Source organism: Salvelinus sp. IW2-2015, linkage group LG2, assembly GCF_002910315.2.
Source record: "Salvelinus sp. IW2-2015 linkage group LG2, ASM291031v2, whole genome shotgun sequence".
NCBI classification, from domain to species: domain Eukaryota; kingdom Metazoa; phylum Chordata; class Actinopteri; order Salmoniformes; family Salmonidae; genus Salvelinus; species Salvelinus sp. IW2-2015.
The window spans coordinates 13,324,481-13,335,907 of NC_036839.1; the positions used below are offsets into that span (position 1 = coordinate 13,324,481).

Consider the following 11,427-nt stretch of genomic DNA (forward strand, 5'->3'; position numbering starts at 1 on the left):
TATGCAGGAGACGAGAAGTTACACTGCAGAATCGCATGGTGGCATCCTACAGTGCTTTATGCTTTAGACTGAATATAAATGCAGACCTTCCAATAAATGCTTTTTTAATGGGTCAATATCCTGGGCTTTAATCTTGGTTGCAGGTCCTAGAGTGCACTTGAGGTTCATATATATTCATATATAAATGTAATGTAGTAAATATATCTCTGCTCTGGATCATTGGTAACATGCATGCAGGCAGGGACTTGACCACACACCCTCTCATAGACAGACAGACATTCCTATGAAGCAAAGATAGTGTTTCTGCTTTGTGAATCAAGGACCTGGCCTCCCTTTCAGGTTAGTCAGTCAAGTGCCCTGTTATGTGAGCGTGAAAGGAGGAGGCCCACATTAACACTATAATTACACCATCCCAGTCATAATGAAACTGATCTTCAACTGGCACTTCAAAACATTAACTCTTCATTGTCCATTAAAATCCACGGCTAACCACAGTGTGTTCACTCATCCTCTCTGGGGAAAAGTGGAAATACAATAACTCCTGGGCTATAATGGCCTATAATCAAGCAATGTAGTTGTGCATTTTTATGACGTGATAATACATTTTTAGTCTGATCTGTTTGTGCTCTTGTAAACTCTGTTGCTATCCATGCCAAGCCAAACATTGGTTTTGCACGACAGTGAATGACAAGGAGTTGGCGTGATAGCACAAATGGACCGGCACTTAGGCTATCAATTTCAGTCACGTGAATAAAAACACCATTCAGGAATGTTGGGTTGTGGCTCCTGTTCATTCTACTACTAGTGGCTGACCTTGCAAAGCCCACTCCTCTACTGGTTCCATTGGAGTCCCTCAGTATTCGGGTAGAGATGACCTGGCCAAAGGGCTTGAGCATGGTCTCAAGCTCCTGCTCGTCCATTGATAGCGGCAGGTTGGAGATATACAGGTTGGTTGGGTCTTGTTCTTGTTGCTGCATGGTGATAAAAGACAGGAAGCATTGACGTGTTAATGGCACTTAAGAACAACCTTGACACACCTGGAAAAAAGATCTCAAACATTTCAACTCCGTCTCTTTATTGGCATCAATTTCAGTTTCAGGCACGGCAGTCATATCCCTTGAATAATTCCTACTCTCTGTCTGTGTCCCAAAATGCCCTCTATTCCCTATATAGGGCACTACGTTTGTCCAGAGCCCTTGACCAGGGCCCAGTGGTGCACTGTATAGGGAAGAGAGTGCCATTTGGGACACCCTGAGACCTCTTAGACTACCGTGATGGGGTTAACCCTGGCCATGATGCCTCTCTCGACATCCGCTGTCTTTGTCTGCCTGGGTTTTTAGCTAATAAAGGGTCACCATGAATAGTGATTTGCATGCAGCACACGGCTGGTTGAGACCCACATCAGCTGATTTCTTCCTGTTTTTCAATAGCATCAGCAGAAACATAAGACACGGCTACGGGTCCCCGGGGAGCAGCCGCTCACCATTAATATTCATCAGCGTCCTGCCGCATTCAGAGCCCAGCCTAACACACTCGATTGGATTACTAAGTTAATACGCTGACAGAGAAATCTACATCCAACTATTAGGAACAATGAATTGGCACCACACAGAACAGCAGAGCAAAGCACCCAGTGGAGGTGTTCAATCAGAGGGATTGGTGAGGAGTTGAGGGAGGGATGGATGGAGGAAGGGAGGAGTGTGTTTCAGCACTCAGCAGCAAAAGGGTGTGTGTGTGTGTGTGTGTTCTGCTCTAATAACTGTAAAAAGCTCTCTAGAATGGAAAGAGGGGGTGGCCATGAGCAACAATCCTCCCTGCTCACCACGCGCACGCGCACACGCACACGCACACTAATTATATTCAAGGGCAAAAAGACTGCCGTACCATTTTATCCTTTATGGCTTACCTAAAGGGTAATGGTAAAGCCTTCATCCAGTTAAATGGCCTTTAAAACATTTATATTGAATAGGCCACAGATATCCATTCAGGATAACAGGCTGCCTACACAGGAAGTATGGAATAGACGATATACGGAAAATCAAACTAACTTAGTCAACACACAACCTGTATTCCACAGAGAATTCCACTAGTAATGTATTCAGTGGCTCAAAGGGAGGAATGAGTGTAGGATAATTACCACATGGTTTACCCGTGAGTCATCCCGAATGGGAGTTCTCTTAGTATAAGCCCCGACTCAACTCCTAACTCCGCCATCATCTGACAGAAATTAGAGACAAAAAAGCCTTTCTGTGCGTGTGAAGCGGCTCTTAAAATGCAGGGACCGAAATTTGGCAGCAAAATAAGACATCTGTTTGTGCAGCAGTGAATGGGGTCACCAGCAAAACAAGTAATGTGACTAAGGCGTGCTCATTGAGGGTTATGTCTAGAAGGGATACAGATTTTGTCAAAATGTACTTTTTGGAGCAGGTTGAGGAGAACTTACGGAGCAGGTTAAAAGGGCCAGTGGCGGCTGAGGGGAGGAGGAGGGGAGGGGTGGCCTGGCAATTTCTTGTCTAGCCGGAGAGGGAGTCCCTCCAATTCTGTGCTTAAGCCACAGGTTTATTATTACGATCATCTGTTCATGTCCAAAATAAGTGGGAAAGTAGACCTCACTCATCTGTCATTACTAGGGGATGTTCACTTCATCCTAAACAAGTTTATCCACTTACAATATTATGATACAGACACATTGTATCATTATTATGTTATATTGGACTCCTTCTGTAACATGTTAGAGAGGGAGAATAGAAGTATGCAATCCATCTATGAAAAGGAACATATCTAGGTGGAAATACCATTAGGAGAACATTTTCAACAGGAAACCCTCATCTGCTGACTTCCCACCCACCTGCCTTTGAAATAATAATGAGTGAATGCCTATTAAATGTTGCCCGGGCAGAAAGAAAATACCTTTGTTTGGGGAGTTCATTAAGCCCAAGCAAGCCCTGGTAATAATGAGAAAAAGTTAACAGAAAAGGCTCCGACTTTTAAATGGCCTTTACCTTGAACAATGCCTAGATTAAATGTAGGCATTCCTCACAAAACGGCTTTATTTTAATGAAAAGTTAAATAGGTGCACAGAGGCATGTCAAAAAGCAGAGGATTTTGAGGATTCCTGTTTAGGCTTTGCGGGCCTGATTTCCACAACTATAACTGGCTCGGTTGTCATGGCAATCTCCAAACGATTTACATCCCTTTCTTCTGTCCAAGATTGTAAACTACCTTGTTCAAAGTTATTACAGCCCCTGCTGGCCCTTTGAAGACCAACCATGTGAATTCTCTGCCCAATTGACTCCCACCAGAAACTGGCCTCAAAACTGCTCCAGTAATGCTTTACCCAGCTCAGTCTGCCTGACACATAGGACTTTCAAAGGACATTCTATACCAGAACAAACTAGCTACACGTACGCTGTTCATAACCCTTTCATTACAGTCGGTCTAGTAAGTCAGGCCTTTTTAAAGTGACACAAGCTGGTGTGACTTCAGTGAGTAATGCTGCAGCAAGCTAGATCGGTTACACGCAGAATGCAAGGCTCATGACTCATGCTTCTCAAACTAATATCCCTCTTCACCACTTAGTCTTATTCAAAGTTTCACATTACTTTCATCCTCTTTTGCCTCCAAATTTCCACAGCAATGCTTCCAGGAAGCTTGAGAAAAAACCTAATGGCTCATCTAATTTATACACTTTACTTTATTACACTGTAAACATATACTGTATGTTTATACAAGCACATGTGAATCATTTTCCAGTAATCTTAGAACTAAGATTCTGTGAGACAAGAAAATTCGGCATTGTGTCAAAAAGCAGCCTTCACCTGTCCTGCCTAAAGCCAAGGGGATCAAACTTGTCTCAGTGCCAGTCTGCACTGAACCCATTACGACTTTCCAGACCTGGAACACCGTTCATTGACCGTTACATCTTCTTTGGATGTGGAGCGAGGAAACAGGAAAATATACTGTATTTCCCAACAATTTGTCCCTTGGTTGGTTGTGCTCGCAAAGCCCAGTTGGCCGGAGCCAGGTTTGGAAATGCCTACCGGGGAACAGTGGGTTAACTGCCTTGTTCAGGGGCAGAACGCTAGTTTTTTTTTACCTTGTCAGCTCGGGAATTCGATCCAGCAACCTTTCGGTTACGGTCCCAATGCTCTAACCACTAGGCTACCTGCCGCCCCAAGGCTAGTGAAAAAGGCTAGTGTAGGCTAGTGTAAATGAGCCCTTTGAACAGACAAGACGAGCCTCCTTTAGAAAGGACACACTGGATGTGTCCCAAATGGCACACTATTCCCGATATAGTGCACAACTTTTGACCAGGGCCCTAGTGCACTAAATAGGGAATAGGCTGTCATTTAGGACACCGCCTGCCCTATAAGCCTCCTTTAGAAAGGACACACTGAGTCCTCTCTGCTCCTGCTGAGGCTTAGACACACATGTCCCCAGGGGGAATTCCTTCTCCGGCACGTCACCTTGTTGTCATCGCAGAGTATCACCAGCCTGTTCTCTCCACCCAACAGTCTGCCTGTCGGCGCCACTCACCCCTGGTGCCCCTCCAAAGTGTGTGACAGGATGCCTTTAGGAACTGTCACACACACCACCACCACACACGCACACAAGCGAACGCAAGAGCACACACACACACACACACACACACACACACACACACACACACACACACACACACACACACACACACACACACACACCTATGGGCTCATGTTACTGCACAGTGACCACAGAGTCACAGGGGGGCTGCAGACAAACTTGAGAGGTACACATGCAACCCGGGCAGGGAGAAACCTATTAATCTATGTAATGATGGGTGGGTCAGGTTTTTGCTGCCTATAAATGGACTACCAAAATCCATTGGAGACGGTGTATTGTCAGGTGTTAGTGTGTGAGAATAGAAATAGACTGCAAGCATACCCTCACCTTAGCCATCTGGGCTTGGACCCCGCTGGTCTTCAGGGCAGTGACGGCTTTCTGAGCTGCAGCAGGGCTGTCAAAGTCCACAAAGCCGTAACCTGAGGGACAGAACACCATACCACTCAAGACACGTCTCACTATATGCGTTACACAGCCTACCCGGAAAGACTGCATGGCACAACCATGCTACCTAATGCATCATTCAGCTTTATCATTACTATCTTCTGTTGGCAATGCAATTAAACATATAACAATTACGGACCCTGGTTAAAAGTACTTCACTACATTTTTACATATTTATATATACAGTACCAGTCAAAAGTTTGGACACACCTACTCATTCAAGGGGTTTTCTTTATTTTGACTATTTTCTACATTGTCGAATAATAGTGAAGACATCAAAACTATTAAATAATACATATGGAATCATGTAGTAACCAAAAAAAGTGTTAAACAAATAAAAATATTTTTACATTCTTCAAAGTAGCCACCCTTTGTCTTGATGACAGCTTTGCACATTCTTGGGATTCTCTCAACCAGCTTCACTTGGAATGCTTTTCCAACAGTCTTGAATGAGTTCCCACATATGCTGAGCACTTTTTGGCTGCTTTTCATTCCCTCTGCAGTCCAACTCATCCCAAACCATCTCAATTGGGTTGAGGTTGGGTGATTGTGGAGGCAGGTCATCTGATGCAGCACTCCATCACTCTCCTTCTTGGTCAAATACACAGCCTGGAGGTGTGTTGGGTCATTGTCCTGTTGAAAAACAAATTATAGTCCCACTAAGCGCAAACCAGATGGGATGGCCTATCGCTGCAGAATGCTGTGGTAGCCATACTGGTTAAGTGTGCCTTGAATTCTAAATGAATCACAGATAGTGTCACCAGCAAAGCACCCCCACACCATCACACCTCCTCCTCCATGCTTCACGGTGGGAACCACACATGCGGAGATCATCCGTACACGTACTCTGCGTCTCACAAAGACACGGCGGTTGGAACCAAAAATCTCAAATTTGGACTCATCAGACCAAAGGACAGATTGCCACCGGTCGAATGTCTATTGCTCGTGTTTCTTGGCACAAGCAAGTCTCTTATTATTATTATTGGTGTCCTTCACTAGTGGTTTCTTTGCAGCAATTCGACCATGAAGGCCTGATTCACGCAGTCTCCTCTGAACAGTTGATGTTGAGATGTCTGTTACGTGAACTCTGTGAAGCATTTATTTGGGCTGCAATTTCTGAGGCTGGTAACTCTAACAAACGTATCCTCTGCAGCAGAGGTAACTCTGGGTCTCCTCATGAGAGCCAGTTTCATCATAGTGCTTGATGGTTTTTGCGACTGCACTTGAAGAAACTTTCCGCATTGATTGACCATCATATCTTAAAGTAATGATGGACTGTCGTTTCTCTTTGCGCTGTTCTTGCCATAATATGGACTTGATCTTTTACCAAATAGGGCTATCTTCTGTATTTATTTGTATTCAATTTAACCCTTATTTAACTAGGCAAGCCAGTTAAGAACAAATTCTTATTTACAATGACGGCCTACCCCAGCCAAACCTTCCCCTAACCCGGACGAAGCTGGGCCAACTGTGCGTCGCCCTATGGGACTCCCAATCACGGCCGGTTGTGATACAGCCCGGGATCGAACTAGGGATCGAACCAGGGTCTGTAGCGAAGCCTCTAGCACTGAGATGAGGTGCCTTAGACCTCTGCGCCACACGGGAGCCCAAACAAATGATAGTCTCATTAAGCGCAAACCAGATGGGATGGCGTATCACTGCAGAATGCTGTGGTAGCCATGCTGGTTAAGTGTGCCTTGAATTCTAAATAAATCACTGACAGTGTCACCAGCAAAGCACCCCAGAGCATCACACCTCCTCCTCCATGCTTCGTACCATACATAGAATAGGGTGCCATTTGGTTGGCACTCTAAATCTCAGGTCAACATTGACGTCTACAGCAAGCAGAAAGCGACAGGATGTGATTGACAGCCACCACAGCGAGGCCAGGCCAGAGGCCACCATGTTCTGTGGTTGACCCCCACCTCTCTGTGGCCCGTGGTGGTCAGTCAGTGACTGATGGTGAGGTAGTGTTGTAGGCCGGTGGAGCAGAGAACAGTGCTGAAGCTGCAGATTGTAGTGATGACGCCCAGGGCTCAGGTCAGCTCACTGTCCCCCTGGGGCTACATGCAGGCCAGAGTCAGACCTGCAGTCCCTCCCTGCCTTCTGCTCTGCTATATTTAACCATCAAACAACCTCACAGGTCCACAGCAAACTCTATGCTCAATGTGGAATCTAATTACAGATTCTAGTTTGATCTTGGTGATAAACAGCACAAACAAAGTATATGCTGAATCGGAACATTCTGATGTTTGTTTTTATGAATGGCAAATGTTCATTTGGCTTTCCAAGTTGGGATTTTGGGCAGTTTCTCAGGTACCTTTCTTCAAGCAAGCCGTGAGTTCAAGTAAAAATCGCCACGCAAGATGAAAGGATGTTTCTCAGTCGCCACCTGTGATTAATAAGGGTATAATAATCCCCAGCAGGACAGTGACCAAGCTTATTTCCTAGCCCATCTGTGGTGCGTGCTGGCTGGGCTGGGCTTCAGTGTCATTGCGCTCCTCACTAGTCAGAACAGGGTGTTGGGCCCAGGGCTGCAGGCAGAGCCAAAACTGTTTGTCCCGCTCCAGAGGGACGAGCATGAGCTGTCACTTCCTCTTGTGATCCCCCCCATAGCACGCTGCACAGTGACAGACAGCCAATCAGTAAAGGGACTAAAATAACTTGAAGTAGTGGCAGCCTTTTGCCAGCCTGTCTGTCTGTTTCCTGATTAGACCAGCCCCTCTGAGCCACATAGCTGTTGGATGACTGAATGACTTCAACAAGGCAGAGCCAGTACACTGTGACACTATTGGGGTGCCAAACCCACTGCGTGAGTCAAGAAGGCCTTAAGCAAGAATCTTCATTCATTCCTTAGCATGGCCTTTGTCTTTAGTATAATAGCATTAGGAGGATTATGGTGAAAATCCTATGTGTCATCATATCACAAACTGGAAGTCTATGTCAAAGCTCCAAAGCCTTGACACTGATCTCCTGCTTTACAATGAGTCATTGTGATACCTACGTACACTATCCTCTCAATGAAGATGCATGTGATGAGTTTTTATTGCTTTAAGCCTAGGCGTTGTTATGAGCATGACTTCTTGAGCCGTGTGCAAAAATAATAATAATTTAAAAAATACAAATCTGGTAGCAGAATCAACCACGTCCCGACTTACTGAAATGTTTCGCAAAAACAGAGGAAGCCATACGCACCTTTACATTTGTTTGTTGTCTTGTCCAGGATGGCCTTTGTTGATACAATTTTGCCATACCTAAGAGAGGAAGAGAGAAGTATTTTTAGTTGTGTTGCGTTACGTCCCAGACAGAGGCAGCCTGTTATAAAAGACAAAAAGAGTTTGCACAAGAATGTATGACATCACCAAAAAAAAAAGTATGAGAAACAGGAAGCCGTTTGTTTCCATGTGGATTTGAGAATCTCTGCGGCGCTGGAGCAAAGGTTGCCGTGATGTTTACCGAACAACAGAATCATGGAGGGTTACCTATCCTCCATAGGCATAAGGATGTCTGACTCGTGAAGAAGACGTACCGAAAATCAGAAAACATTTAGGAATAAACTTGAATGAAATATGCATTGCACACTGTATATTTACGATTTCTTGACAATGCAGGCACAGGGGGACTGAGTAGCATTCCATAGACACATCCTGTGCTTTAACAGTTATTTTGTGCACCGTGTTTCTGCTGCTGCCAGCTCTGACAAATGAACTCAGCGGTGACCCCTAAACACAGACTGCACTGCATTTCCTTTCAGCGCTAAGCTAGCTCACTCTATTCAAAATTAATAGCAAATCAGTACAAAGAACACAACAACGACATATACCGCGACTTTCTCTCTGTACAATGATGAATGCAACCAATAACAACGCACAGACGTCAGGCCGTAGTAGTAGATGAGCCTCCCTTGTAGTAATCAGCGCGGCAGACAAATGATTGATGAGGGGATTGGCTCTCTAGACGGAGGAGGAAGTGTGAGCTTTGACCTGAGCTGGGAGGCGGACAGGTGGTGGCTTTATGAAAATGAAGCCTCCGTCCCGACCGTGAGTCATAGATAAAACCAACTGTGACAGATCTGGTTATGTGTCATGGTGTTATGATTGTCGCAGAGGAAAAGGTCACCTATAGTGCCTTTGCAATTAATGATCGCTGATCAGCAGTGGCTTAATATAACCAAATAAGTCTCCATGATATTTGAAATCCAATTACAGAGCCTGACTTTGCGAGCAGCAGCACATGTCTGTGTGTGCTGTGCTAGTCTCCGTGGGCCGGCGTGACCTTACTCTGTGCGCCACTGGGTAAAGAGCCTCGAGGATGAAGGGGTTTCCACTAATTGACTCCAAATAAATCAATTACAGAAATCACCACAGTGTCAACGGCAACCCGCCCACCTCCCCCTAGAGCAGCTCACAATCAAGGGACGCAAAAATCTAAACCTTGAATGCAAGAGGTTAAAAAAGGCACAGGATTACGACACCCGCTTCCTAATCTGGGCCACCGTTGGATGACTGAGAGGACACAGTTTAACTCTCTGCAAACAAAACCAGTAGATTAGCATCGAATGTATATGACATCGGTACTGTAGTTCAGGGTAAAGGTGTCCGCATTCTTCCCATCTAAAACAGTTTGTGCAAATACAGTGCATTCGGAAAGTATTCAGACCCCTTCCCCTTTTCCACATTTTGTTATGTTACAACCTTATTCTAAAATGAATTAAATAAAAAAATGTCCTCATCAACCTACACACAATACCCCATAATGACAAAGCAAAAACAGGTTTTTAGAAATTTTTGCAAATGTATTAACCCTAAAAAACAGAAATACCTTATTTACATAAGTATTCAGACCCTATGAGACTAGAAATGGACCTCAGGTGAATCCTGTTTCCATTGATCATCCTTGAGATATTGCTACAACTTGATTGGAGTCCACCTGTGGTGAATTCAATTGATTGGACATGATTTGGAAAGGCACACATCTGTCGATATAAAGGTCTCACAGTTGACAGTGCATGTCAGAGCAAAAACCAAGCCATGAGGTCGAAGGAATTGTCCGTAGAGCTCCGGGACAGGATTGTGTCGAGGCACAGATATGGGGAAGGGTACCAAAACGTTTCTGCAGCATTGAAGGTCCTAAAGAACACAGTGGCCTCCATCATTCTTAAATGGAAGAAGTTTGGAACCACCAAGACTCTTCCTAAAGCTGGCTGCCTGGACAAACTGAGCAATCGGGGAGAAGGGTCATGGTCTGGGAGGTGACCAAGAACCCGATGGTCACTCTGACGGAGCTCCAGAGTTCCTCTGTGGAGACGGGAGAACCTTCCAGAAGGACAACCATCTCTGTAGCACTCCACCAATCAGGCCGTTATGGTAGAATGGCCAGACGGAAGCCACTCCTCAGTAAATGGCACATGACAGCCAGTTTGGAGTTGGCCAAAAAGGCACCTAAAGGGCTCTCAGACCATGAGAAACAAGATTCTCTGGTCTGATGAAACCAAGATTGAACTCTTTGGCCTGAATGCCAAGCATCACGTCTGGAGGAAACCTGGCACCATCCCTACGATGAAGCAGGAATGGCTTCGGGACAAGTCTCTGAATGTTCTTGAGTGGCCCAGCCAGAGCCCGAACTTGAACCCAATTGAACATCTCTGGAGAGACCTGAAAATATCTGGGCAGCGACACTCCCAGTCCAACCTGACAGATCTTGAGAGGATATGCAGAGAAGAATGGGAGAAACTCCCCAAATACAGGTGTGCCAAGCTTGTAGCATCATACCCAAGAAAACTTGAGGCTGTAATCGCTGCCAAAGGTGCTTCAACAAAGTACTGAGTAAAAGGTCTGAATTCTTATGTAAATGTGATATTTCCGGGGTTATTTTTTATACATTTGCAAAAATGTATAAAAACCTGTTTTTGTTTTGTCATTATGGGATATTGTGTGTAGGTTGATGAGGGGAAAAAAACAATTTAATCCATTTTAAAATAGGGCTGTCAAATTTGGAAAATGTCAAGGGGTCTGAATACTTTACAAATTTCAATGTAATATGGCAACATTGTGACGTTTTAGTTAGATTTATTTAGGCTGTTAGTGCACAAGACATTTTTTATCAAGGCAAGCCTAAGTCGGTAACCGAAGTGTACGCCCATTCATCGGTGATTGGTCAACAGTAGCGATGCGATTCTTCAATTAAGTGTTTGTAGTCATTCAAAGAGAGAAGATTCCTTATTATGCGCATTTTGTCACTTGAGGGAGTATGCGAGCACACTTGCTCGGTTCGCCTGGCCGAGTTCGGACAGCTGAACAGATACATGCGGACAGCTTTAGACAACGGCCAAAGGTGTGTGTGTGTGTGTGTGTGTGTGTGTGTGTGTGTGTGTGTGTGTGT

At 44.9% G+C, this 11,427-nt stretch overlaps 1 protein-coding gene across 1 annotated transcript in view; it reads right to left on the reverse strand.

The window, feature by feature from the left end:
- Nucleotides 1–11,427, reverse strand: part of LOC111972725 (RNA-binding motif, single-stranded-interacting protein 1) — a 43,343-nt gene that overhangs the window by 4,969 nt on the left and 26,947 nt on the right. Inside the window, exons 3-5 of the mRNA XM_070449337.1 lie at nt 8,242–8,300; nt 4,930–5,021; nt 814–971 (exon numbers count right to left, since the gene is read on the reverse strand). Coding sequence (XP_070305438.1) covers nt 814–971; nt 4,930–5,021; nt 8,242–8,300 — 309 coding nt within the window. The remainder of the gene's footprint in view (nt 1–813; nt 972–4,929; nt 5,022–8,241; nt 8,301–11,427) is intronic.